Genomic DNA, 26,893 nt, shown 5'->3' with positions numbered 1-26,893 from the left:
GAGGAGGAGAGCTACCCGACCGCTCCGGCACTGGAGGCCATGTACTTTAAACAGTCCCCCCCCTCCACTCCCACCACTCCATCTCTGCCGCCCCAGCCTGGCACCTCCTTCTTGTGGGAGGAGCACTCCCTGGCCCCTCCGTCGCACTCCCACTCTTTGGGGTCCAGCCTGGAGACAGGCCCCCTCAAGTCTCCCCGTTTTCCACACTTCTACCAGCACTCACCGCCCCACAGTGGTGGCAGCATCGGTGGCTATGAGAGCCTGGGAGGAGGTCTGATTCGAACATCCTCCTCCTCCTCCTCCTCTTCATCCTCGGTCTCCCATCCTCATTGTCCACCCCTGGACCAGCCAATGTACCAGCTGCACCGTGGGGCCGGGGGCAGCAGCCTCGCCTTCCGATCCCTGGCTCTTGGGCCCTGTGGCCCCCTCCTGGGCGACAGCCTGCCCTCACCTCCCCCGCGTGGCCCTCAAGGTGAGGGCACCTGTGCAGTGTGTGGGGACAACGCGGCCTGCCAGCACTACGGCGTACGCACATGTGAGGGCTGCAAAGGCTTCTTCAAGGTAAAACTCCTTCAAAGCTTTTAAGTCATATGAGAGTGTTACTGCAAAAAGAGGCATTGTTACAATTCCAGGCTGTCATCTTTACTTTTAAAGGCATCATCAAAGCTTGCCACTGCGTAAACAGTGACTGCAAATACAAGACTCTGTCCTTTCATGAGAAAGCTAAGTCTGGTTTTATATCAGTGGATCTTGTGGTTTTCTTATAAGACATGATCCCAGTATACCTCCTCTTCTGTTTGCCTTGAAGTATCCGCTCCTCTAGCTTCTGACATCTGTGCTCCCAGTCCCTCCAACAGACCCACCGGCATTTCCATAATTGATAATCTACCTTGAAATATTACCACGTATCCGTAAACTGACTGACGTGTTTCATTTGAAGCTGCATTTGCCTCACTCCCACTTTAGACCCTACTTGCTAAATCATCTTTTAAGTCATTATGAAAGCACAACATACCCACAGGGGTCGGCTCTCCCAGCAACCCTTGCATGGTCTGTGTGTGAGTGTGTGTGATTGCTTGTGTTGCGTGAGAACACGGAGTGGTAAAAGCACATATACTCTCTCAGACAACCAAGGAAAATCACTCTCCACGCTTGGCACTCAGCTACGAAGAAATAAAGTATGATGAAAGTGCCGTGGAAAAGGAATCCTCCTCGAAATTAAATTTTCCTTTCAGCGACTTTGTAGTGAGTCAGTGACCACAAAATTGACCACAATTCACTGACATAACACTCAATATGACTCAGTTTGAAATTTGTTCAAATGATTCAGTCTAACACTTGTCATGTAGGTGTCTCACAGTCCCTGTTGCTGCATCACAGAGTTTAATGTCCCCAAGGAACTGTGTTTAATCAGACCGATTTTTCACATTAGACATGACAACAAACTTCTCCTGCACATGCAAGTGGTACAATACTTCAAGCACATTATAGTAAACTCAACCCCGGTATACTGAAGTAATTTCTTTGCACAGTTTTTGAATTATTATGCACACTTGTTAAGCATTCTATTTGTTGCATGAGACAAGAGAGGGGGAAATTAAGAGACAGCAAGAAGCCGGGTGCAAACACATGTGATTGAATAATGCCTCTGGTAGGTGGAAATGAATTATCCCTCTTTTCAATTAGTTTCACAATTTGTTTTTATTTAGTAATTAATGGGAGCAGCGTCTGGTGGCAGCAGGCCGCAGGCTGTCTGCTTGCTGTATAGCGCTTAGCAGCCAAACAGCCTGTCAAACCTCACTATGTTTCCTTTACACACATGCAGATGCAGCCAACCATGCACACAACCACACATGCACATATAGAAAAACATGTTTGTGCATACAGTGTCGAGTGCATGTTTTTCACTCTGTTGTACAGGATGTAACAGCAGAAGCACACACTTTTCTTTCCATATTCATATTATCACCTCCATTATCCTGATAGTTTTATTGTCCCCTAAAAAAGTTTTTCCTGGTTATATAATTGAATTATTCTTGAATAGTTATTACACATTAAACCATAACGGAGGTTTTTTGTAATTTATTTTAATTTCATTAGTGCAATTTGAAGCACATTTTCACTGTGAATTAAGGACAGCTCCTAAACAAGAAGTTCACTTTTTTATTATTGATTAATTATTTTTGGCAGAATAATGTGTTCCATTCACATGCTTCCCATTAATATAGTGAACCTTTTCATAAATAAAAAAATGATTTTTTAAAATTAAAAACTGGAAGTCGACCTTCAGTACAATACAAGCATTATGAAAGAAACAACTCTAGCTGTGGTTTTGTTGGTTAAAATACATGGTCAGTTCAGTTCAGTTCATTGCTGTGTGGATATTGTTGTTATTTGTTGTGAGAAGACACAATTATATTCATTCATGACAAAAACTCTCACAAGATAAACATCCATTTGCATGTGCACACATGTGCATGTCTTACCTGTATCATTTTTTATAGAAATGAATTCTTCATTATCCCATAAATAAAATAATAAAACCATCTCAAAATACCTTTACACATTTTTCTACACAAACCATCACTTTCTCTGCAGACAGAGAGCGAGTCTGATGAAGAAGCAGAAGAGAAGAGTAGAGGAGACAGCGAGAGGAGGAGGGGGAGCAAAGTCCCTAAAGGCTTTTAATTTAAGCCACGGCCATTAGCACATGTTACATGTCAAGAATCTGCCTCTGCATGCCTCCGTCCAGCCCCACAGCACCCGCAGCATGTGAGCCTCTGGAAGCCAGTGTTCATTTGTGAATGTGCTTTAAGTGCACATAAGTCATGCCTCAATTCGGACTCTTTTACCCACACAAACAATACTGCCACCCTAAGGTTTGAGTTTCTGATAGCAAGCAAATTTTTACAAATGTCGTACTTTGTCCCCGTATAGTGAGATTAAGCAGATAACCCTAACCCTCATGTTATCTGTACAGGACACATAATTCAACAAAAAAAAAGTTTACTCCACATTCCAGCACACCCGCTCATCGACTGCCCTAAATAGAAAGATCCACAGATTTGATAATCATATTGGGATAATTGGATCTGTGTGTGTGTGTGTGTGAGTGTGTGTGTGTGCCCCCTGCACATATATAGAGGCAGCCCATTGATGAGTATCAGAGACGGATGAGTTACAATATCAGCCCTGATATGTGGCGTCTCTGTTGAGATGCCAGTGCTCCACGTCGCCTATTAGAAAGCAAAGTCACAGGACACACGCAGCCCAGTGGAGGGAGACAGGGCAGGAGGAGACAGCAGGAGACACACACCAGCACTTTGCAGGCCCAGCTTAATTTATCTTTAATTGATCATCTCAAACTCAGGCCTTTCTTGGAGCCAGCTAAAAAATTAGGCCCCGGGGTCACTGAGGGAAGAGCTTCTTCCTAGACCAACCACCTGGGTCAACTGCATCACCACCCTCGGGATGCTGAAGGGAAAAACCCAACTCTTAGTGCAAAACATGGAGAGAATCATAAATCCAAACCTCAAAGTGTCACTAAGTTGAGAGAGCTCAAGTGCGTTGATGTCACCGTGCAGCTGGACAACTTGTACAGAAAATAAAGACAGTGTTAATGTCTAAACTTTGCGTTGGCCTGGCTGCACACTTGTAAAGGTGCAAATTAATGCTCGCATGACTCATGCAGCCTTATGTTCAGTTCGGACTCTCCTACTAAACGGATGTTATTTTTCCACTCAACCACATTAATGACCATAACCAACTTATCCCCGCGCGCACGGGTCACTGACCACTGAGGGGACGAGTGGAGGACATTCACAGTGATCTGCGGCGCCATGGCAACCACTCTCATCCGGCGCTGGCGACCATTACGCGCCAGTTCCGCGCTCGCGCCGGAGCATATGAAATAATTGGTGTGTTATTGGTCTCCCGGGGGCGCGGGCATGTGTGGCGCGAGGGGTTCCTAATTGGATTTATTTGTTTTGATGTGTTTTAGCGGCGCTAAAGAAGAGGGGAGGCCACGACACTTTGCGCGGGTTTACCGTTTGTTTGCTCTATAGTTTGCTCGGGTCCTGTAGTTACTGTAGTGGAGTCTGCACAGCTTGACAGGGAGAGTGAGTGGAGTGCACATGGAGTTATTGTGTGGACTCCAGGCAGAGGCGTGCCCAAGAGTGTTCACATGCCTCAGGGGGCCTCACCTGGGACATGAAGTGAGAGCAGGCTATAGTCTGTGGTTAGTTTGCATCAGCGGTAATTACTCCTGCTTACTTTACTTTAAATAGACTCACCCTGCACCATCTCACTCGGCGCTGTATGAAACTGAAGTTCGGTGACTGACTAAGAAAATCACCCACTTCTAATTCTCCTCGGGGAACTGTAAGTTGAGTGATTGCGCGCGGGCACGTTCGGCCATTCTCCAGCATTTATGTTATTATTATTATTATTGTCCCCTGTCCACGCGCGGCGGGAGCGCACCCGGCTCCCACGTGGACCGTTTCTGGTTTCATCTTAATAAGGTCAGTAATAATCGCGGGAGCCAGTCAAGGAGAAAACAGCTCCCGCGGGGCCCATTGAGAAGAGGCGCGATGCGCGTGGGCCCGGAGGTGCCACGAGCTGACCCGCGAGCTTCACAAACTATCTGATCACGCAGCTCGTGCGGCCGCCCCCCCGCCGACCCCCCTTCGCTGTCTCGCGGGACCCGCCTCGGCACGGCACGGCACGCCACGCGCTCGGTCCCCATTGTCAACTCGGGCGCTAATAAAATTGTCCCTCCTGCAGGCGAGTCTTGTTGGAAAATTAATTTTATCTAATTATACTGATGTCACCGCCGCCTTTCAGCGCGTAATTAAAATCTGACCTGCGAGCCTCCGCTTTCATTCTTTGATGGGGAGGCAGGAAAAAAAGCTGAAATTGAATTAGACAAATCAAATATTAGGTGGATGATTGTGTTTGGAGGCTGATTATCGGTTTGCATGTTTCCTCTCTCTCTCTCTGCAGCGCACCGTGCAGAAAAACGCCAAGTATGTGTGTCTGGCCAGTAAGAACTGTCCTGTGGACAAGAGGAGGCGCAACCGCTGCCAGTACTGCCGCTTCCAGAAGTGTCTCAGTGTGGGCATGGTGAAGGAAGGTAGGAGAGCGCGCGCCACACACACACACACACACACACACACACACACACACACACACACACACACACACACACACACACACACACACACACACACCTGATGCACCTATTGGCATATATCAGCAAGGTTGCATATTTCAGCCAAATGAATTTCACAGCCTACAGTGGCCTTCAGGTAATATACAGTTGCAGAAGTGAAAGACCCCCCTCTAGAGCAGGGTATAATTTGTCCATTCTGGGCTACCATAGAAATACAACATGGCAGACTTCGTGGAAGAGGACCCACTCCTGTTGATATAAAGGGCTCACAAGGTTACGAAAACACAGTGATTCTTAGTTTCATGTGATTATATACTAATGAAAACATGATCAGATATAATATTACTGCTGATGGATCTTCCTAAATACCACAAACTGGACCTTTAAATGAAACACACACAAACCAGGGCGCCGCAGCGGATATCTGACTTCCAGTCCATGAAGTTTGTCTGTGCAATTAGGGTTTAATAGGCTCTAATGACCAGGCCTGTGGCGGCATCACACACATCCATGCAGAACTAACTCCCTTCTCCAGTGGAGGAAGCAAAAAGGAAAATACACGATAACAATAAGTACCCATCATCTTTGAAACATCTCAATCTGGGCTTGTTTCAAAGCTTGGACAGAGAAAAGGTGACCAACCTGCTCAAATATTCTCACACGCTCCATGTTTCCATTGTGTCATCGGACTTGCTGCACGTAGATGTTTTTGGTTATATGTAAAATCAGCATCATGCAGCACTAATGTGTTTGAGGTCTCTCACCTGTCACATGCCAGGCAATATATTCACACACAGACATAAACACAAACAACCCCACACAGACACACATGCTTCTATTTCCCATGAACACAGGTCTGCAGACCTTGGAATAGCTTCACTGCCATCTGCTGGCTGGTAGCCTTCTGTGTATGAATTGTGGGAATGTTTGGGAGCTCCTGAGGAACAGAGCTTCCTCAAATTCCACTGACCCAAAAAAAAGGGATAAGAAACCATTCAGTAGCTAGAAGTTCAGCTTAGGCTGAAGAACCTCGTCATTATTGCCTCTTGACCTCGATCCTCTCTGGTTCACAGTGGTGCGCACTGATAGCTTGAAGGGGCGCCGAGGCCGTCTTCCTTCCAAACCAAAGAGCCCCCTGCAGACAGAAGCGTCTCCACCCTCTCCACCCCTCAGCCTGCTCTCCGCTCTGCTCAGGGCTTATTCCCACTGCACGCCTCGTGACTTCGACTACAGCCAGGTACCCCCCCCCCAACACCCACAATGTTTCATTCCACTTCCACAAATACATTCATGATTTCACTGACAAATAAAGCTTTGGAATTAATTTCTCTCCTCTTTCTCCGTGTGCCACAGTTCAGTGCTGCCGACCCTCCCTCCTCCTCCTCAGACGCTGAGCACATCCAGCTCTTCTACAGGCTGCTCACCATCTCGATGGAGACCACGAGGTGCTGGGCCGACCGGCTGCCCGGCTTCTCCGAGCTCCAGCGTGACGATCAGAACCTGCTCATAGACTCTGCCTTCCTGGAGCTGTTCGTCCTGAGACTGGCTCACAGGTAAGAGGCCAGAGAGATTCAGTTTCATACCAGAACAACACAGCACAGTGATGTGATGGATGAGAACTTGTGTACACACACACATCTGAAGGTTTTGGATCACTTCAAATCAAACCTTCGACTGCTTCATCAACTTAAGCTCATTTGGCATCTCATGTTGTGTTATGGACAGCAGGCAGTGGATGTGGTCTGCCATCACAGCACAGTGTGTAACTGTGCTGGCAAAGCTGCGTGCTGATGTGTTGGTGTATCTCCAGAGTAGGAGGAGTGGATCTGAGTAATCGCCATATGAACGAAATTATGAATGGAGTCTGTAGCTATGACAGCAGCTACACCCACAGAGTTCCGCTCCGCTCATCTGATATCTGACGCACAGAGTGCTCTGTGTGCGTTCTGCAGTCTGAAACTGTGCTCACATTGTGAACTGTGAATTGACAGGATCAATTCCATCTGAAAGGTAGTCAGCTGAGACACTGAAAAGGGCGGTTATGGAAGGAAATACATATTCAATTCAGCTGACTGATAAGAAAAAGGGTGGGGGGTCAGCTTCGTTTACCTCACGCGTCCTGGGATGTGTGTGTGTGTGGGAAAAGCATGTGTGTACGTGTGTGTGTCTCACTCGTGGATACCTGTGGTGCCATTATGACTGCCCCGGCCCATCTCAGCTCCAGGATCGCCCTGGGTTACCGGCCTGCTCTTGTAAGGCATGTGGCTGGTTAAATTTATAGGCCGGAGGGGGGGGTCGGGCTACAAGCTCATCCTTTTGTCTGCACTGTTGTCTAAGGCAGAAACCAACACAGTCAGACACACAAGTGCACTTACTCACACACACACTCACTCACTGATGATGTAGAGTCCCAACTTTCTCTCCTCTTCCCAATGTAGGTCCAGGTGCAGGGTGGGCAGAGGATGGGTGGTGGCATCACAGTCCCAGCAGGAGGGGGATCAGGCTGGGACTCTGACTCACATTAAATGGTGGACTCATAGGGGCCTGTATCAAACACACTCATAATCACACACACACACACACACTGCTCATGTTCCCATCAGCCAAACTCCCACGGCACAGTGGAAAAGACACAAACACGGCACTGTCTTACTCTCTCCCTGTTCCGTGAGAGAGAAAAGAAAAACGACGTGGCCCACACTGCGCTATCTCGACGTCGACGGAGCCCTGCATTGACCCCACACTGAACTCAGATGCCTCGCGAACCCCCACCGCAAGTGCATATCTGTATGCCTGTGAGTTTGTGTGTGTGTGTGCGTGTCTGTGTGTGCTCAGTGTGTGTAGAGTAAATTTGCTCCGCTCTTCTGGGCCGGCATTGCTGTAAGCACCCCGTTACCAAACAGTTTCTGTGGTTATTGGTTGATTGCCGTGGTGACAGCGTAGTCAGGGGTGAGTGGAATGTGTGGCAGTCATCCAGCGGTGTGTGTGCGTGCGTGTGTGTGCACATCTGCTGGACTGCTTGTCTGCCAGCCTGTCTCGAAAGCTCTGCTCATAATCAGACAAGGGTCAAATTATTGAGAAATGACACTTGACATTGTTCTTAACCCGTGTTCTCTACTTGGTGGCTTTATTTTCTGCTTTGCTTTACAACGCAGACATTGTCAACCAAGAATCACAGACAGTGAATTTGCTTCATCCTTTAATTCTGTTACATGGTCGGTCGCTCTTAAGACGTTGTTAACTATTTCACAAATTAAATTAAATAAGACAAATTCATCCCATCATTCAAATGCATTATGCTGCATGTCGTAAAATGTTACATCAGAGGGAAATGTTTTAGAAACAAGCAAAAGAAAAAGGATTTATTTTTCAAAATGGAAAAAATTGCAACTGTATAATTGATGCAATACTTTAATTTTGTTCAATATACAGAAACTATACAACACAATCAGGTCAGACAATATACAGTAAGAATACATACAGGGACTATGATATATTACACATTATAATAAATAGTGTAAAAGGTTATTCTATATACAAGGTGGTTGTCAAGCGTGCAGGTGTGTATCTGAAGGAGGCTGGCTTGAATCTCAGCCTGGAAGCGACGACACGGAGAGTGAGATAGAAAAAGAAATTCATCTTTCAATTCTCCTCAGTGACAGAGGATGGATCCGTCCCATCCTTCTGCCTCCTCTCCATGAGTGAACCTCTCTCCTCCCTCTGCTTTCACGTCTCTCTCCCCCGTCTCTCACTCATGGATCAACATTTTGGTCCTGATAGCTATATTTGTACGGCTGACGGAACCCATGATGTGCGAGCATCTGCGTGCGTGTGTTGTGCCGAGAGTGGGTGGAGTAGCCCTTTTAAACTGTAGTGAGGATAATTGGACACAAATGGCATTTCATCTTCTCCTCATAACTGCTAAACCAATGTTTGTGCAGGGTGTAATTTGAGGCTTCCCTCTCTTTAACCCCCCTCGTTTCCCCTCCTTTCTCTCGCTATTCTCACCATCAGCTGTTTTCCAGCCACCCACGTCAGCCGCCCTCGCCTTTGTCCTGCATATTCAATCTGTCTTATCTTCGCGCAGGCCTTTGTCTTGTTGAGATCCTCCAACTAAACACTGTACCAGCCCTCTGAAGAAAGCCACGCTCTTTAATAAGGACCAGTCGTAGCCCTCCCTCACTCGCTGCTTGTTCTCTCTCCCTCTCTGCTCGATGGTGAAGGAGTGGGATGTTGTGTGTCGTGAGTAGCTGATGGTTAAATGCATCCGAGAAGCCTTTTCATTTCCTCATTAAGGCTTTGTGTTTCCACTGCACACCGCAGCCTGGGCACATTAAAGCCGTAACAGTTTACCTATCTGCAAATACACACACACACACAGAGCAGCCCTCTGCCCTAACCCTTCACCCCGCCCTGCCGAAAAGGAAACAGGAATGTTTTAAAATGCTATAATTTGGAAAACGCAACCTTAATCAGCCGCATGCCTGTGTTTGATGTGTGTCCCACTTGTGTGTGAGTGTGCGTGCTGCCAGGTTTTCTCATTGTTTTATTGTAATTGTTTCCTTGCCCCTGTATCTGCAGCCATATTTACAATACATGAGGGAAAATGCGGCATTTCATTGGAAGCGAGATCTAACCAGAGTCTTTTCCCTTTTCTCTCTGTTTCCCAGGTCAGTGTTGTCAGAGGACAAACTTGTGTTCTGTAATGGCTTGGTGCTGCACAGGTTCCAGTGCCTTCGTGGGTTCGGAGAGTGGCTGGACTCCGTCCGGGATTTCTCCAACCACCTACAGAGCCTAAACCTGGACGCCTCTGCCTTCTCCTGCCTGGCCGCCCTCGTACTGCTCACAGGTAAAAAACACAAGCCGGTGATGTCGATTTTCAAAATCTCAAAATGACCGTCAGGAGAAAGCGGCATTTTAAAAAGCAGTTTGTTTTCTAAGTCTTTAAAGGTGTCTTGCCATGAGGCTCACAGCTGCCCCTTGCTATACAGACAAACACTGTCAATCAAGCGGATTTTACATAAATACACTGATACAAATCTACACACACACACACACACACACACACACACACACACACCATCCTTTGTCCAGAGCTTTGTCTGTGGCTGATTCAATGTGACAGTGATCAGGTGGATACGTCCACTAACGTCACACATACACTCAAAAACACACATGTGCATCCGTGTTCTCACACATCCCTGCCTGAAACCAGAACCTGATACCCAGAAGCACCTGCTGCACCTGCCACGCACCTGGCCCACTCTCTAATCAGTGTGCATGTGTGAAAAATGGAGGGAGAGTCACGGCGTTCTCTGGGAACACACACCTGAGACGCAAGAGAGGAGACAACAGTTGAGTTGTCAGTACGTTTCATTACAAATGCATTAGAAACAGCCAATTACATATGAAGCCCAAGGTGACGCCATTGCAATTAAGTGTTCACATTTCAGTTTTTACACCTTCACGTCAGAGTCTGTGTAATCTGTACATAAACCTGTAATGGGTAGAATACCCCTCCCCCCACGCTCAGCCTCCCTACCTCACCCCCCGTCCACCTCCTCTTCCTCCACCTCCTCTCCCTCTGTCTAAGCCCTCCAACCCCGTCCTCACTCTCTGGGGGAGCACTTAACTCTGTGCCTGATCGACCAGCCCACCGTGGAGCACAGCTCCGGAATGGCGTCTGCGCTGTTCTCAGTGGCACTCTGCCACCTCGGCAAAGCACACAGGCCCACTACCACAACAGAGCCGCCAGAGTCACCAGGCTATCGACTGCTTCAGAGTGGCCTGTGCAGAAAGGCAACCATCGATCCCTCCCCAGGAGCTCGCACACACAGAGAAAGATGGGATAGGGAGAGCGAAGAGAGAGAGTGTGTGAGAGGTCTGAAAGCTGCGGTGAAAGGAGGGCTGGAGTGACTCTGCAGCCGCAAACACAGAAACAAACAAAAGAATCACATAAACAAACAATAAATAGGCTTCGGATAATGGATACCTCAAAGTGAGCCTGGTCTCACTGACAGCCTCCCTGCAGCACAGCTTGCGTGTGTGTGTGTGTGTCTGTGTGTGTGTGTGTGTGGGGGTCTGGACACCCTGTTCTCTACAGAATGAGTTAGTGTCACATTAAGCTTGGTACGGGTGCCACTGGAGTTGCTATGGGCAGCAGTGTGTGTGTGTGTGTTTGTGTATGTGTGTAAGCGTGTGTGTATGTGTGCGGATGTGTCTCTAATTTCATTTGGCTGCTCACAGGGTCGAATAATTTGCTAATTGTTGTGCACTGTTGTATCTGTCAGTGTCTTAAATTGCAGGGACTATTTGTGTGTCTGGTAGATATGTATGGTTTGTGTGTGTGTGTGTGGGGAGAGAGAGAGAGAGAGAGAGAGAGAGAGAAAGAGAAAGAAAGAGAGAGAGAGAGTGTGCATATAAACAGTGTACAGGGGGCTTATTAGGTTAGACTGTGTATTGATCTGTAGTGAGTGCGACAGGTTAAGGCCTGTTAGGACCATGAGCCATAGAGGCTAATGACATGGAATTCAATATAAAAGAAGATGTAGCTAATGCTCTTTCAGCTGAATGAGCTCTGGTGTGTGTATGTGTAGGTGTTTGTGTATTTCTTTTCTTCACTGACTTAATTTTTGCCGTTTAACGAATTAATCCCCTGACGTCTGTGTCTCTCCTCAGAGCAAGTCCCGGGTCTGAAGGACTCAAAGCGCGTCGAGGAGCTGCAGAATAAAGTGATTTCCTGTCTCAGGGACCACCTGGGCTGCGGCCCCTCTTCATCCACGTCCAAGGTCGCGCCACCTCTGAGTCGCCTTCTGGGTTTGAGGGCAGAGCTCCGCTCCCAGAGAACCCAGGGCCTTCAACGAATCTTCTACCTGAAGCTGGAGGATCTGGTTCCGCCTCCACCGTTGATCGACAGGTTCCTGGACACTTTGCCCTACTGACAGCCCGGCCTGACCACGCAAACAAAGACCCACTTCACGTCCTGTTCAGGAGTTTTTCCCCCTGAGGAGCACGCGCACACGTCCAGAAGAGAGACTCGTTCCACTCTGTCTGCTGCAGAACAGAGAGAGCCAATCAAATGCTTTTCACTCTTCAGGACAACCAATCAAGAATGTCTTTTCACAAATGGACAACCAACTAAATGCTTTTCACCAGTATAAAAGACAATTGCTCAAATGTTTTATCACTTTTTGTTTGATCCTCCTATTTTTCTCACATGGGGGAGGATGACGGAGGCTGAGACGGACAATGGAAAATGACTTATTACCGTCCTCTCTCCATCTGGGTGGCAGCTCATCCAGCATAAAAAAAGAAAGCAAGGTTTATAAGTACTGTTTATCTGTGTTTTGGCTCGTCCAGTCTGAGGACTTTTTGGTAAAGAGGGAAGGGGAGGTGTGATTGTGATCGAATGTTATCAAAGCTGAAGGTGTCCCAGTCAAACAGTGTATTCTACTTCGTCCCGCTGAAAGTGTGAGCGCAGACATGCAGAGACATCACAAAGCACAACGCAGATATTTGATAAACACATGGAAGAGGCTGTTGAGTAGAGCTCTTGATTCCAAGTGCAATTTCATAAGTGCTATCTCGCCACAAAAGGAAGAGACGGGGGAAGCACCGGTTGAATTTTCAAACTCTAAATTATTTTATTACAAAGACGTGTCCTGTACTGTCAGTAGCTAAAAAGAATACGAGACAGTCTCCTCCTGCCGTTAGACAGCAGGGGAGATGCCGTGCACTAACGATTGATGACTGAGTCACCCAGACTTGAACTTGCTCTAGTATGTTATTTTTTATTTTTATTATCAACTCATTTTGAAATCATAGGAGGAATAAACGTGGACAGAAATTGGCTTTTGAAGCACTTACACCCTGAGAAGGGCTAGAGGCACAGACACACACCTGAAACCTGCTCGCCTGGACGATGGCGGGGGAGCGGAGGGTGCTCGACAGATAGCTGTACGTCAAGGGGTGGAACATTCCGCAGTCATGCTCTTTTTCTATTTGTTTCTATTGTGTGGGGGGGGTCGTGTGAGAGTGTGGAGGACACAGTTGCATACTGTCTTTGTGTGTACGCTTAGAGAAGCCAGGATCATATGCATGGTGTGTTATAAACTGTCAAGAGCTGCCATAGCCTGTCAAAACAGCTCGACCTGTGTTTGTGTCTCAGACTGCAGCTCCGCGGGGAGCTCCCCCCCGGGCCTCCACCACCCACTCACACGCTCACAGCAACAGTTTGACATATGAAAAAAAGCAGATGATATAGATATAAATATAAATATAAATATATATATATACATATATATATATATATATACAAAACTAATATTTTGAAGTGTTTTTAGCTTTTTCAAATATTGTGGTACGAGTTGTGCATTGTTTTTTGAAGAAGAGAAACAAAAAAGAAAAAAGTTGCTGTTTTTTCAATGTCCCTCTTTGGTTTGAGTTTCCTGTTTGTTCTTTCTCTTTGGTTCACTGGATTTTATGTTCAGCACTTTGAAATCATAAATAGTTCTGATTAATCTGACCGGCTGTGTCCTGTGTTTTGATTCTTGGGAATTATTTCACAAATATACACAAATGTAAAAATATAACAAAGTGAGCAAAGGACCAGATTTGAGCTAAATACCTGTGTGTGCGCTTGTGTGTGTGCTGTGTGTGTGTGTGTGTGTGTGTGTGTGTGTGTGTGTTCAGACGCAAAAGCCTCTTGGCAGGTAAAAGGCCTCATCCCTCTCCCAAGGGACCACCGGGCTCTCACAGAGAGTGGAGGGGGATTAGGGAATAGAGGAGGGGGGGGGAGAGGAGAGATTCATGTTAGCATGAGGTCCAGATCAGCCTCCAGCCTCGTTAAACACCATCGATCGCCATGGTGACATTTCACAGCACATGCCGTCTATACTGTCACTGCCATCACTCACTAGCCCTCCCGCGCAACTGCATGAGCACACACACACACACACACACACACACACACACACACACACACACACACACACACACACACACACACACACACACACACACACACACACACACACACACATACAAACACTCTCCGGGACAGCCAGGTGATTGATAGTAACTGTGGTTGTGACATTGTCAACGAACTCTGTCACTGTACGTGTGTGTGTGTGTGTGTGTGTGTGTGTGTGTGTGTGTGTGTGTGTGTGTGTGTGTGTGTGTGTGTGTGTTTACATCGGTGTGGCATGCACATGACACCAAATCTTCTCTTCCAAGTTATTTATAATTACTAGGGAACCAGAAAACACAAATGGCTGCCAGTGGTAAACAATTACCAGAAAATTGCATGTGTGTGTGTGTGTGTGTGTGTGTGTGTGTCTGTCAATGTGTGTGTAGTTTTGTGACAGACAAGGATTGGCCCAACACCTCATGCTTCTGGGATTGGGACATCTGTGTTTGATCAGCATGCAGGAAAAGACCACTCACACCATTTTTGTAGTTTTACTGCGTGTGTGTGTGTGTGTGTGTGTGTGTCCCTCTCTAACAGTGGCATTTCTGAGTGACAGGTAAAATAACATGACTACAAAGCAGGGAGCTCTGCTTGATGAGGGAAAACACATACACACTACACGTGCGCACCAACATGCACGCAGACACAGCCACGCACACATTGAGCTGTCAGTCTCCCTGCCAATCGATCACTGCTGACAGAAAGCAGATACACCCAGAGTCTTAATTAGAACACACACACACACACACACACACACACACACACACACAGACGCATAAAGAATCAATTTTTCTCACTGTGGGTTCATAACTTTTCCTAATCTATTCAGAAATGTAAATTTAAGCCCTCAAATATATTCTATAAAAATAACCTCAGAGCAAATAAAAAAACTAATTTGAAATGTTTCTGCCAAATTTTCATGATATAATATTTTTTACATAGAAGACATTTTGTCATAGTCCAGCAATAAACAATAACGTGAGTGACTGAATTCCATTCAGCTGCGTCAGTTTCAGGGTGTTGGTCATGTGCGTGCTGCCTCACTGTCACACTGATGCTGGGACACTGATATAGAACATTAGTGTTAGAAGTAAGAACGCAGCTTTACTGTGACAAGTCAAAATGCTCACTGAGCTGTGAGGATGAGCCGATCACACCTGCTTTCAGGAACAGTGAAGATGCAGGAGGATAGAAATGAACGGCCCCATTGATAGATACAAATGACTGACACCTGAGTCCTCCTGAGTACACACACACACACAAACACACACACACAAATATGTGTGAACAGATGTTGAATGCACTGATTGAAAGTCGCTTTGAATAAAAGAGTCAGCTAAATGTAATGTAATGTAATGTAATGTAATTTAATGTAATTTAATGTAATGTAATGTAACACGTTCTCTCAGAAGCAGACACATGAACCCTAATATTTTTAATGATTAACTGTCTAGATTTCATCTTCTGCTTTGCTCACCCTAAGTCTGCAAGTCCGGGAGTCCCCTGCAGCGGACACACACACACACACACACACACACAAACATACACAGACATCAGGGGAAATCCCCTGTAGCTGGAGACTGTATTTTACTGTGGCTCCTGGCACAGAGCATCCGCTGAGGGTGGAGTGTGTGTGGGGGTGGCCTGAATGTCAAAGGTAAAAGGTGCTGAAGAAGAGCAATGGAAACATGCAATAGACCCACTCACATGAGCTGGTCTCAGATTAGAGGAGGGGAAACCCTAGTTTTCTCTCTTGCTCTTTTCCAAACACCAACACAGAATAGAATATCACGCTATTTACACCTGCAGCTAAACAGAAAAGAAAAAACAATATCTCACACTGAAATAGATCGTTTCTCTCTTTGCTTTAAACTGAAGCAGTGAATAACAACATATAATTGTCAGATGTTATTTAATCATGTTAGGGTTAGGGAGTTTGTGATATTTCTGTCACAGCTTGAAATTTGATCATGGTCACAGTTTCGACGGATAGCGTAGCTGTTATGAGTAGTTGTGACACATGGTGACCACACAGTCACTTTCATAACTACCCTTTTACCAAAAATAATTATCACCACAGAGCCGAGCTGCCGCCAGAGCTTTGGTAAGTTTGAGGTCGTCGAGTCCAAAGAATTTCAGCAAAACCACCGAGAAAATGTGATTTGTTTAGATATAAAAATAAATGCATAAAACCTCATTTTATTTTATTTGTCGATTTATTAGATTTTTATATTTTCTGCAACTTTTATCTGAGTCAAAGTCTCGCAGCCTTTTTTCTGGTCATTTATTCAATGTTCGTCTCATAACAGTGACATTTAGATTTAACATTTAGTCTAAATATTCAGTCAGAACCAACAAAGTGTATGTGTGTAGTAGCATAAAGTACACATGTTATTCAATACTACTACTACTAATAATAATAATAATAATAATAATAATAATAATAATAATAATAATAAGTAATTTTTAAGAATGTGATGATTAAAAAATTGTGTGATTGCCGATTTTCTCTTTTTGTTTGTTGTAAATTCTAGCACAAAACATTCAAATACGAGCTGTACTAAAAAATAAACGCTTCCTTTTCATTGTGTAATAATATCTTTTCACCGGAGATACTAACACAGGAGTTATTAGTTCTCATCCCACCACGGGACCCTGGGAGGAGGAACTCTTTGTACCGCGGGTGCTGGTGGAGGTCGGAGACGTTTCGCTGATGCACGGGGAAGAGAGTTGTTTACAAACAAGTAATTGTCAGAAAGGAAAAGTGAAAGCGTCGCTGAAACTTGCGGGTTTAGCTCAACGCTGGGTTTCTCATCCTCATGGAGACTCACAGCAGATTGTAGTCTGTAATATGAAACACTTCGCTGGGTGATATTTCCTCTGGTAAGTGTCGCCGTGTGTCCTTTAAGTTTCCTGTAGCCTTCCTTCACTTAGCATCACACTGGTGTTTGGAGCTAATATAACTAATGTTTATTAACTTTATATTCACCCCTTGGAGCATGTTTACAAACACCCTTACATGTTTTCTGGTGTTTGTCTGTCATCCTCCTGTGAACCACTTTCAGAGAAACTAGTAGTATTAATATAGTTAACAGCTAATATTAACCAGCAGTGATTGAGCAACTTAGCATGTGTATCACTGGAGTCTTATAAACATCCACATGGTGCTGTGTTATGTGGGATGGCAGCTACATGCTATTACTATTTATTATTTCCATAACCTATGAATCAATCCTTAAATTTTCAATCACCTTCGTCAATCATTTGAAGGAAAGAGGGAAGAAGTCAGGGCTGGGTGATGTGGCTGAAAATGATATGAAGATAAAAAGATTTCATATCAGTCGATATCGTTAATTATCACAATAAAGGTCCCATTATTGTGTCTTTACAGGTTACAGACTGAGTTTTGCTCCTGAAGGTTGTGGTTTTAAACTCTTCATGAGCGGAGAATAGCAGATACTTGATAAACAGTTCAACGTTTTACAAATCTGAGGTCGATCAATGATGTGTTATACTTCATCACTGTGCCTACACAATGTAAATATTCATATATAACCGACATACTGGACTTTTGTTATATTGCTTTTGATATTGTCTTACATCACAATTTCCCATGTGAACCGTAACAAATAAAAACCCAAAGGTACTTCATTTGAAATTTAATGAAATATATTTATATGCAGCTAATTCAGTCACAATTGAGAAGCTGGAAACTACTAAATTAATGGATTATCGATATATAAAAAAAAAGATTATTCAAATAAATGACTGAATTTCCTTGACTGAAAGTAAAACTGATTGACCGAGTGATCGTTTCACTGTAGATGCTGTACAAGTAATACCTCGAACACTCTTTTCACTGAGAGCAAGCTGGCGAGGAAAACATTTTAATCATCTTATGGCGGTGCCAATTTCAGATGAGTGGGCAGACTTGCATGTGTCACAGAGTTTATTTTTCTGATTTATGTATTTTATTAACATACTCTGCTGGCTTTCCCTGCGTCTGTGGGGGCAGATAGATAAAGCTGAGCAGGTGCAGTGTCTGAAGTTGCACAGAGGTGTTGGCTGTGGGCAGTCTGCAGGACACATGGCAGATGAAAGCAACAAGCTGACACTGAGGCGCCTGGAGGCACCGATCCACAAGTTCATTAAAGTGGCTCTGCCCACGGACCTGGAGAGGCTGCAGAAACACCACAATAACATACTGAAGGTGACGGCGGAAATCTGGCTGGAACACATGATCTCACCTCCACACTTGTACTTCCGGTCAACAGATGGACAACTCATACTTTTCTCCTTCATTTCCACAGTACCAACACAGCCAGCAATGGGACCGCCTTCATCAGGAGCACATCAACGCCAGCAGAACTGTTCAGGTATCAAAAGAGACACTGTTTAAAAGCACCAGTGACAGATAGCAAAGGGTAACTGGCCTGTCAATACTTTTACACTTGAAAACCATGAAGCTATATGATATTTTCCAGTTTCCTGATAACAATAAATTTCTCATTCAAAACTTCCAGCCTCTCTGTCATCACGGAGGCATTAACTACATTTTTCAAGTCTTACTCCTGCCGATGTGTGAATGTGAGGATTGTTCAGATGATGATGTGATTCACCACCTCTCGATATTGCATGACCTTGCAACAGCAGAGCATGTTTGTGACCGAGGTTTTCACATTTTAAAAATTGAAAGTGACGACCAGTAGTTGCAGGACATGAAGTGCTGTCTTTGTCCAGTCAAATATAGACAGAGCTCCTTGTGAGTGAAGGAGATGAATGTCAGTCATCGGTTTGCCTTGTTTAAACCGACACCTTTCTCAAACAAATGCATGTTGAACTGTGTTGAAACACAATGAGAAAGTGTCTGGGACAACCACCTGTTATAACATCACCAGGTCACGTGATGAAAAATGTTATGATCTCCATTGCAACTACAGCTGCTGAGGAAGGCCCTGAGATCTGGTGAAATTTAATACAATAAATCTGTTTAAATCTATACGCTTTGATTTGCTCAGTCAAAGTAATAAGTAAACATACAATAAAACAGGGAAATATTGAAAATAGAAATAATATATAAGCAAAACACAGGAATAAAAGAGACTAAGGTATAAAAAAAAAAGGCTGCCACTAGGGAGACACCAGACTGGATAAGTCATCAAAGACTTAATTAAAGTTCTGCGCAGAAATTCCATCTTCTGAAAAAAATCAGGACGAGAAAAGAGTCGCTACCAAACCTTGAACACACCAACTCTTGTGTGTGTGTGTGTGTGTGTGTGTGTGTAAGTGCTTGTGTACTTGTTCACATGGTGAGTGTGAAATGCCTTAAGGGATGTTGTTGCCTGGAAGCCACCGTGTCTCTGAAGGTGAACTAAGTCCGAGCAGACACACACCTATCCTCTCACCATTCCCCACAAATCCCAGGGACATACGCAGAGTGCTTTCTCATGTCTGCACAGTGTTAATACAGAGTAGGGGTTAGTCTGCTCTGCTTTCGATGTGTACTGTATATACTGTAAGTGTGTGCTTATGTTCCAGAGATAGACACAGTAGATAGAAGGAGGCTGAGAATGTTCAAGTTTAGACTGCCTTTCTTTCCTTCTTGCTTTTCATCCATTTGTCCTCTGCCGCTCCTCGTACAGAAACAGGCTGCAGTCTCTCTCCTCACCGATGATTGACATGTACTCCCACTAGCCTAGCACCAAGCTAGCCCCCAGAGGAAGGCACAGGCAGACTCAGTGCCCCCACCTTTGCCACAGCAGCTACAGCAGACACTGTGAGACAGCGGAGCAGAGTCAATACTGTTGTATCATGAATATCTGCTATTGAGTATGTGGTGGGTTGTCTATCTGTCCGTCTGTGCGTTCAAGCCACTTACGGTCACGGTTAATTTGCAAGCTGACAGGTGCCTGACCCGACCATCTCGTTGACAATCAGCGTGTTTTTCAGTCTTGTGCACGTGAGGACAAGTGTATGCATGTATGTTTATTCATGCTGCGTAATTAGCCGAATGTGTTATCGGCAGCACGTTGACCCCCTGAGCCCGGGTCGTCCTGCGGCCTGGAGGGCTGATGGCTGGGATGTAATCCTCCTGTCACCCTCAGGGCACGGCGGGATGAGGGGGCTTGTTTTCTCCAGCCTCACATCTGAACCTTATTAAGCCGCCGCCAAAGCACACACAGACACACACACACCAAGCAAAATGACCATGAATGATTAGTTTTAGGTGGATTTAGAAGAAGTAATGCATTTAATTGCTTTCTAGAAGTTTTCAGGTTTCAGTAATTTATGTAGCAGGTAACATCAAGTTAATTCCAGTTGTTTTGCTTTACAATCTTGTGCTGTATGTCTTTTTATTTGTTTTATCTACATAATGTATCTATTACTGTCGCCCTGCAGCAGCTGAGAGCGAACATCAGAGAGATGGAGAAGCTGTGTTCTCGGGTCCGTGTCGAAGACGCTCATGGTCTGGAAGCGCTCGTAAAGCCAGTCAGGGACAGAGCATCAGCCGCCGCATACGACTTCTTGCTTTTGCACTCTAACCCCGTGCCCCAGCCCACACTACCTCCATCACCTGCGTCTGCCAGCGGTTTCCACCGTGAGGACGATGTGGGCAAGGAGTCGATGTCTGGCGGCAGGCAAATACAGCTGCAACTTCCAGAGATTCCTGCAGATCAGAGTGCGGCTGAGTCCTGGGACAACCTGGAAGAGGTATTGCATGTGTGGAACTCGATTCTATACAGAAATATAAACCAGGCTTGACAATGGCTCATTTCTGTTCAAGTGTCCTATAAGCTGTGGCAGTGCAACAGTGTGAACAACAGGACCAGGACCCTGAAATTAAATGGAATTTAGCCATATTTGTCTGCACTATATGTTGCATGCATACATTAATCATCACTATAGCAAGATCATCGAATGTAAATGATCCATTTGACCGGTTTCTACAGACGCACCTATTTCAATCTGCTTTGCTATATTACATATTCTACACATTGTTACTGGTTAATTCAATCGTCAATCTCCAAAACTGACTGTATTGACTTTGACTGCAGCTGTAAATTTGTGTGATGAGCTTCATCATATTGAAATAAATCTAATATTTTTTCTCTCTCAGGATCTGAAGGAGCTGAGCGGTTTGGTGACAGAGTTCAGTCTTCTTGTCCATGTGAGTATGAACTCTCAACTCTGCCCTATATCTCAACGTTGTATGCATTTCTCCATCTACATGTGTGCACAGCTACGCCTGTGAACAAAAACAATGTGACGGAGTGAGTTTGCCTATAGCGTTTCCAGGAAGTAGTGTGTATTTGACCGTGTGTGCTTGTGTTGCCTGGTAAGGCTCCTCCGAGAGAAGGTTACACAGATCAGCCCGGGACTACCGCTGGGGCCTCGGAGGCCCCTCATCCAAAGCAAGAGGAGAGGCGGGGGAGAAGACAGGGGAGAGAGAGAGAGTGGGAGGATTTGGGTGAGGACAGCAGGTTGTCCACAGGGAGTAAGGAGAGAAACAAGGGACGCATCGGAGCAGGTGGAGAACAGACGGTCCAGATTATCACTCTATCCTCAGGGATGGAGGGAGAGAAGCAAGGAGGCTGGGTGAAGGGAGAGATTAACAGAGAAAAGAGAGATAGAGAAGATGTACTTATGTTAGAAAAAACAGACAGAGGCATGGGGAGGTAAGAAAGAGCATAGACATGTTGTTGTGGTGTCTCTAGGGTGAAAGACTCCGTTAGGGGAGTAATATTCCAGCGCTCAGACACAGTGGAAACACTGAGTGTGTTTGAGTGTGTGGTTGTGTCTGTACATGCGTCATGTTAGTGGATGTTCCGGTGCTTGTCTGCGTGCTCGTGTGTTTTTCTTTGTGTCGTCTGGGGCTTTCAATTAACTAAAGGATCATTTCAGCTTTAGATTGAAATGGACAAAAGGACAAATTAAAGAATTTGAGAGTTTTTTACTTGTTTTGCTTAGATGGTCGACTGAAGACAGAGGTGGGGTAATCAAAACGTGACCACACTACAGAAAAAATATTCAGTTTAATTATTTATAGTTCCACTAGTTTGATTAATGTGTAACTATTGTGATAAAATAATTGTTTTTGTGAATTTCATCCATGTAGCATTATTACAGTTTGGTTGCATTTTATCCCATCATGAGTAAGAAATAGTGTAGAAATAAGTGGAATTGAGAGGGAGAGACGGTGCAATAAAACCAGATTTGGCGGTTCCATCTCTGGCTGTGGGAATTTTTCAGTATTGCACTACTTTCAAATGATTATTGAGAATTGGCAGATTAATAAATAAAGAAAATAGTATCAGCCCTATTATCATTTAATCCTGAACAGTATGGCTCCTGCTTGTCGGATCTAACAAGAGTGAATCCAAGTCAGAAGAATCTAAACTGCCTCAGTGAGAAAATATTTATTTACCTGGGAATGTAAGAGAAGAGGTAAAATGGACAGAGCTGAGTGTCTCAGTGTGAGGGGGTGAGAGAGGAAGAAGCTGTTTGGAAGAAAGGTGAGGAAGAGGAGGAGGAGGAGAAAAGTGTCCTGGTTGTTGTTTGGTCACTGTGTCTATCTGGGCCTCACATGGAGAGAGACAGCTGCCACTCTGAATATTTCATGAGATCTACACAATGACACACACAGACACACACACACACACACCATATAGCCCTACCCCCAGTATAATCTCCATACTATATACCTTCAGCCTCCACACACACACACACACACACACACACACACACACACACACACACACACACACACACACACACACACACACACACACACACAAACACAAACCCTTCCCATGTTATCTTGTGCCATGGAGCAGAATCTGGACACTTACGAATACGTACTAGTGCACAACAGGTGGTTACTCTTTCACACGAGCAAATGCATGTGCTTGTGTGTGTGTGTGTGTGTGTGTGTATATGTTTATATGTGTTTGTGTGTGTCTAACTCCTTTGCATCAGTCCCAGCAGGAGAAGATTGACAGCATAGAGGACAACGTCAACACAGCCGCTGCCAACGTGGTGGAGGGGACCAAGAGCCTGGGGAAGGTGTGTATATGGTGTGCGTGCGGTGCGTTGCGGCTGCGTGTGTGTGTGTGTGTGTGTGTGTGTGTGTGTGTGTGTGTGTGTGTGTGCGATTGTGCGATTGTGTGTGTGGTGTTTGGAAGATAGGGAGATCGATGGCACTTTGCCTCCCAGCCATTCCACGGCGTTTGTCCCTATTGATCCGTTCGAATACGGAGGAAAGCTGCAATTAAGGAAATAGAGAGAAGAGAGGGATAGAGCAGAGGGGAGGGCAGGAAGAGTGATAGAGAGGTAGGATGAGAGGTTGACAAGCGAGGGTCTGTGTGTTAGTGTGTGCGCAGCATTAAAGAGAGGTTTGAATGACTGTTTAATAGTTTTTCAGGAGCAGCATTCAGGCGGCAATGTCAATTCGATACACTCTTAACACTGAGTGTAACTCAGAAGGACACATCAGTGCCCTTCACACATATTACACACTTGAAATCATGAACTTTTTGTCCGTAATACCCAGAGTGAATCACTCGTTTTTCTCAAACCACAGTCACACAAACACACGCACACACACACACACACACGCACGCACACACACACACACACACACACACACACACACACACACACACACAGCAGTGAAAGCAACGCTCTCTAACTAATTTCCAGTATTTAGTTTGGCATTAAATGAAAAAAGAAAAGAAATCTTCACTCTCTCAGATGAAATTTTTCATGTTGATCTTTGTTTCACTCACACTTTTAGGAACATAATGTAGGTGTGAAGTAATAAGACACTAATTTCAGAGAGGGTGAGGACACGAAGGTGTGATTCCCTGTGTGCTGAAAAGTCTGTATTTGCAGTCTTCAACCAGAGCATACAAATACGGTTTCTCCTTTCTCCTGGAGCAAGACACTAAAGTCCAAATTGCTTTCGGGGAAGGGTATGGAGGGGAGAATTAATGTCATTTCATTTCACTTACTTTGATTGTGATATAATGGTGAGAACACCACCAACCATATTCTGATCTTTTGTCTTGAGGTGGCAGCAGGAGTCCCAGATTATTATATTAATAGAGTGGCACTCGATGGACTTCTCTTACTCACTCAAGCTGCACTAAATTACACACACTCATAGATATCAGTCCTTTTAAATGTGCCTGATTATTTCCATCAAGATCTATGAAATACACGGTGGGAAATCAGTGAAAATGTCAACAAAATGCCCAAGCTCGCAATATTAAAGAATGTGATGAAAAAGTCCTGGATCCGCCCCTTTGTTCAGATCCAAACCTAAACTGGTTCCACCCAGTGTCAAGAAAATCAGTTCAGTGGATTTTGTGCACTCCTGCTAAAAGATAAATGCCAATGAAAACATAACCTCCTTTGCAAAGGTAAAAATCTAGTTGGATAAAACCAAAAGTATCTGCATGGCTATAATACTAAATACTGATAGGTGCACCGGCCTTCAGGCAATTTTAACTTTTGTATAATTTAATGATTACTTCAAATAATACAATATTTTTTTCTAATTTAATTCAAATTGAGTTTACCCATATGGTGACACAAACAAAGGTTGACCTCTGTAAGTTTAGCAGCAGATGTAGTGGGCTGCACATTAGAGGAGAGGGGTGCGGAGAGATAACGCAGATGAGAGGGATGTCGGATGTTTGAAAGCTTGTAATCTGTCATCAGGTCAAACAGCAATACACACACATGCACACACACACACGTTCAGTCACACAACACCCACATTTCCTGCCGTCTTCCACAACCTGTACCCAGAGTCCTTTTAACTCGGCTTGGATGAAATTAAAAAATTCCCCTCAACTGCCACGGGGGTTCGGTCAAGCAATGCTGGCTTTTGAACTAGATTAATTTAATGGTGAAGTGTTAATCAAGTGTGTGTCCCTGTGTGTGTATGTGTGTGTGTGTGTGTGAGGACGGTCAGAGAATCAGTCATTAATTGCCATCAGCAAAGAGCACCTTCCACTGTGATGATAACGGCTGTAATAACACACAGGCCACATCTCTCTGATTTCTCCGAAATGCAGATAATTGAAATGCTTTGATGCTGCTGTGGAAGAGTCGGTTTACATTTACACATGCAGCCTCGTTTGTGGCGTTTTCTTCTCTTCCTTCCTTCCCTTGCACCATGTGTGTGATCATGAAAGGATAGACACGTCCAAACTCTATCTCACTCCGTCTTCAAGCCACAAAGTACTAATACCTCCAAAACGCATGTGTGTGTGTACGTGTGTGTCATATTAAAGTCGAGCGTGTCTCTGCCTCCCGTCTCTCCAGGCGGTGGGCTACAAGATGGCGTTGCTGCCAATTGCCGGGGCGCTGCTGGGCGGTGCGCTAGGAGGACCACTCGGGCTGCTGGTCGGGCTTAAAGCCGCTGGGGTGGCCGCTGCTCTGGGAGGTTCTCTGGGGTTCGCGGGGGGCAGCCTGGTCCGGAAACACCGCAAAACCCGACTGGATCTACAGATGAAGCAAGTGACACCGCAACAGCCAGACAAAGCAGAGTCCAGCAAAGACAAATGATGCGGTTGGTCCTCTGTCCTCAGCTGCTGGTTAATCACTGAGGTTTCCCATGTTGCCCGACCAATTAGAAGGAAAAGCCAAACTCAAAGAGACTCAGTGTTTGACTTTGGCGTCTTGTATGTCTGGAATCAATGACACATTTACAGCCTTGTTGAAGAGCTGGGTACTTTTATGTTTGTGTGTGAATAGTGTTTCTGTGAGGACGTTATTCTACTTTTATACACACAACTGATTTTTTTTTTTTATTCTGATCACAGCAAAGCAGTGATTTTTAATTGAGCTGCGAGTGAGGCCAGTCTGACATAGCCTCGCTCATTTAAATACGTTTAACTGACACATATATTCTGTCAAACGCTGCTTAGGGAGACACCTGTTTTCACCAGGGTTCGTCAGTTTACCTAGAATCATGACTCAATAATCTTTTCAGGCACAGTCACACATACACGAATGTGAAGCAAATATATCGTGGGTCAAAGTTCACCTAAACTCCACGAGGAGCCACACTGCAATTCACCCCAGGAATCGAAGGCTTTATTCTGGCTCGCAGATTGGAAGTGGGAGGGAGGTGAAGGTTCGCCACGGAAACTATGTCAACAGCTCTACTACTGAGACTATATAATAATAATATTGTGTAAAGAAAATGTTTTTTGACTACCATCTCTGTGGTGCTGCATTTATTCATTAATGTAAATTGAAAGTGGCACTGCTTCAGAGTTTATATCAATTATTTTCCATTTACACACAGAGTTGTTGTTTTTGCACAAAAAGCACCCAAGTGCCACAGTCCAGTTCAGTGACTCTAAGAACCTGCCATGTATTGATTTCACCTCTGCTGGTTTTCTGCCAAATAAAACCTTTCATTTCACCACTCGTGTCTTTTATTCAGGGTTTCAACAAGTTCAACTTTAAAACACTTGTCAAGTACGACGGATATGAAGGAACATCCGAGTCCCAGAATTTTATACATGATTTAAGATAAGTTGAAGTAGCCGAATAGAGAATTACCTTTAAATTGCCATGTTATCTCACAAACTACAGGCAGAGCCTACTGCAGTAAAATCTTACCAGGGTGTTTGTAGACTCAGTTATCAGTTGCATGTTGGTTTTGTAGTTTTGTTACAGCGTACTAATATCTGTATCATTGAGAAACAAACCTCAACACACTGAGACAAAATATTGCA

At 44.9% G+C, this 26,893-nt stretch overlaps 2 protein-coding genes across 5 annotated transcripts in view; both read left to right on the top strand.

The window, feature by feature from the left end:
* The window catches only part of nr4a3 (nuclear receptor subfamily 4, group A, member 3), a 21,057-nt gene extending 7,363 nt beyond the window's left edge, over positions 1-13,694 (top strand). For all 4 annotated transcript variants that reach the window (XM_035164757.2, XM_035164754.2, XM_035164755.2 and 1 more), the window contains 6 exons: positions 1-561; positions 5,002-5,131; positions 6,244-6,407; positions 6,524-6,723; positions 9,841-10,019; positions 11,849-13,694. The exon at positions 1-561 is cut by the window's left edge and continues 263 nt beyond it. In XM_035164757.2, the coding sequence (XP_035020648.1) occupies positions 1-561; positions 5,002-5,131; positions 6,244-6,407; positions 6,524-6,723; positions 9,841-10,019; positions 11,849-12,111 (1,497 nt within the window). In that variant the 3' untranslated portion in view covers positions 12,112-13,694. The remainder of the gene's footprint in view (positions 562-5,001; positions 5,132-6,243; positions 6,408-6,523; positions 6,724-9,840; positions 10,020-11,848) is intronic.
* Positions 13,695-16,810: 3,116 nt separating this feature from the next.
* Positions 16,811-26,577, top strand: stx17 (syntaxin 17). The gene is made up of 7 exons (XM_035164760.2): positions 16,811-17,021; positions 18,154-18,348; positions 18,449-18,514; positions 20,538-20,849; positions 21,256-21,306; positions 23,115-23,201; positions 25,470-26,577. Exons 2-7 carry the CDS (start codon positions 18,226-18,228, stop codon positions 25,710-25,712), a joined length of 882 nt encoding a protein of 293 aa, XP_035020651.1. The 5' UTR covers positions 16,811-17,021; positions 18,154-18,225; the 3' UTR covers positions 25,713-26,577.
* The last annotated feature ends 316 nt before the right edge of the window (positions 26,578-26,893 follow it).

The sequence above is a fragment of the Hippoglossus stenolepis genome, chromosome 8 (assembly GCF_022539355.2).
Source record: "Hippoglossus stenolepis isolate QCI-W04-F060 chromosome 8, HSTE1.2, whole genome shotgun sequence".
NCBI classification, from domain to species: domain Eukaryota; kingdom Metazoa; phylum Chordata; class Actinopteri; order Pleuronectiformes; family Pleuronectidae; genus Hippoglossus; species Hippoglossus stenolepis.
The sequence above is the reverse complement of the archived record's forward strand: the minus strand, read 5'-3'. Positions and strand labels throughout refer to the sequence as shown.

Excerpts from the sequence above, each read along its gene's own strand:
- stx17 (XM_035164760.2), top strand. The coding sequence starts at position 18,226 with ATGGCAGATGAAAGCAACAAGCTGACACTGAGGCGCCTGGAGGCACCG. Across the intron at positions 18,349-18,448 it reads ACCACAATAACATACTGAAG|TACCAACACAGCCAGCAATG; the intron begins GTGACGGCGGAA and ends TCATTTCCACAG. Across the intron at positions 18,515-20,537 it reads ACGCCAGCAGAACTGTTCAG|CAGCTGAGAGCGAACATCAG; the intron begins GTATCAAAAGAG and ends GTCGCCCTGCAG.